Source organism: Polistes canadensis, unplaced genomic scaffold (genome assembly GCF_001313835.1).
Source record: "Polistes canadensis isolate GaletaPanama2010 unplaced genomic scaffold, ASM131383v1 scaffold_21, whole genome shotgun sequence".
Taxonomy (NCBI): Eukaryota; Metazoa; Arthropoda; class Insecta; order Hymenoptera; family Vespidae; genus Polistes; species Polistes canadensis.
Window position 1 is genome coordinate 56,341 of NW_014569568.1, and position 2,220 is coordinate 58,560.

Consider the following 2,220-nt stretch of genomic DNA (forward strand, 5'->3'; position numbering starts at 1 on the left):
TTAGGATTAATTAATTTATTATAATGTATGACTCTAAAATAATATGTATTGACGCGTGAACTAGGTGATCGAGTTGCTGAGGAAGTCCCCAGTAAGGGACGAAACGTTCAACAAGATCAAATAAATTTGTTCATCAAAATTTATTAACTGTCTTCAATTTTCCCTTTGAAACTCATATATATTACATTATATATTATATTTTTATATATTATTTATATTTTTAAATTTTATATTTTTTTTAATTTTAGTTAAAACAATAAAAAATGGACTTAAACACCACTTTAAAAATAAATAGGCCATATATATAATACATATAACAATATAAAAATGACAAAATCGTTAACTTACATCACGCATATTGAATGTTATTTCTAAATTTTGACTGAAGTGATTAGAAAATTCGGGATAAAGTGCCAATACGTCGAGCAAATCGTCCCTGTGTATCTTGTGAAGATCGCAATATGTCAATGCACGAACGTTGCACGATGATTTCCCGACTGTCGGATAGATACATGGATTTTCACCGAATATATCGTCCTTTCCTAATATTGCCATTACTATATCGTCCTTCAATATTTCAATACTTCCGCGTGATATAAAATATAATGACGTTAATACGTCTCCACGATGTACCAAAGTGTCCCCGGGTGGTGCATGTGTCGTTTTAAATTTTAATGATAAAGCTCTGCGTGTTTAAAAGAAAAACAAAAACAATAATTATAAATAAATTATATCTCTCGCGTCCAAAAATAAAATTATTAATAAATAAGTATCGTAGGGAAATTGGACATTCAAAAAAAACTAGAACTTAATTTTCGTCCCTTTATTGGGACTTTTTCAGCAACTTAATTTCTAAAATTCAGCGTTTGTTTTTTATTTAAGCAGGCATACATCTTTTTAATATTCAAAACATTATACATATAAAATTCGTTATATTTGAACACTCAAACAAAACTACGATACTTATTTATTATTAATATATAAATAATTTTATTTTTCTCGATTATATATACAATAATAATAATAATAATAATAATAATAATAATGAAAAAAATAATAAATATGTTGAATTACCTCAAACAACCTGGACTAGCTCCCTCGAAGGCTCTACAATTGTTTAACAAATTTCTATTGAGATGAAGACAAATGTCAGCCTGAAGGCACTCGGGGAATCCTTTGAGAACGCTGTTCATATCGATCCCGTTTGTATAAGTCCACGCATGCTGAAAATATTCTTCCAAACGTTGCCTAAGTGGGTTTGGTATTTGATGGAATCTTATGAATTCTCGTACCCTTAACATTTGCGTATGATATCTCGCAGTACCGCTGTATAATCTTTGAATTATTGCTGATACGTTACCAAATATACTGGCATACATTAGTGCTAGAAAAAAAAAAAAAAAAAAAAAAGAACAAAAAACAAATAGAATAAAAATAAACGAGATCAAACCGACGTTCGATCGGTTATATATATATATATATATATATATACATAGCTGAATAAATAATAATATTTAATACTTTCGTTACACGTTGGCTTTGTAAGTTGTTTTTTTTTTTTCTTTTTTTTTCCATAGAAAAACATTCACTCGGCATATTCTTACGACCTTTATACGAATCGATCGAAACAAAAGGATGTTAACGATTCCCACCTTCCCCCTTATATATATATATATATGTGTGTGTGTGTGTGTGTGTGAGTTGTTGGTAACGAAAGAATTAAATATAAGAAAAATAAGAAGTAGAAGATAGAAGATAGAAGAAAGTAAATGTAAATATAATGATAAACTTACATCCTATCAGCATAACGATAATAGTAAATATTTTTTCGGTATCCGTGTTGGGTGCAACGTTACCAAAACCGACGGACGTTAAGCTGCTGAATGTGAAATACAATGCTGTGATATAACGACTCTGAAAAGAAAAAAAAAAACCAGGAAGAGGGAGAAAAAAATAAGGGGGAAAAAAAAAGAGAAAAAAAAAAAGAGAGAGAGAGAGAAAACACGAATAAATGATTTAATAAAGAAATATAAGACGATATATATATATATAGGATTAAAATCCAATTATAATATTAGGACGTAACGTTGATTTATTATTATTATTATTATTATTATTATTATTATAATATCTTCTAATCATCCTTTATGTATCTCATGTATGTATCATGTAATACGATAATTTTTTCGAATTTTTGGGGGGTGAGAAAAAATTCGAATT

The 2,220-nt window shown here is 28.3% G+C and overlaps 1 protein-coding gene across 1 annotated transcript in view; it reads right to left on the reverse strand.

The window, feature by feature from the left end:
- LOC106793943 (potassium voltage-gated channel subfamily H member 2) overlaps nt 1–2,220 on the reverse strand; it is a gene marked incomplete in the record, with an annotated part of 48,412 nt that overhangs the window by 17,163 nt on the left and 29,029 nt on the right. The window contains 3 exon segments of the mRNA XM_014761247.1: nt 349–685; nt 1,075–1,384; nt 1,794–1,914. Coding sequence (XP_014616733.1) covers nt 349–685; nt 1,075–1,384; nt 1,794–1,914 — 768 coding nt within the window.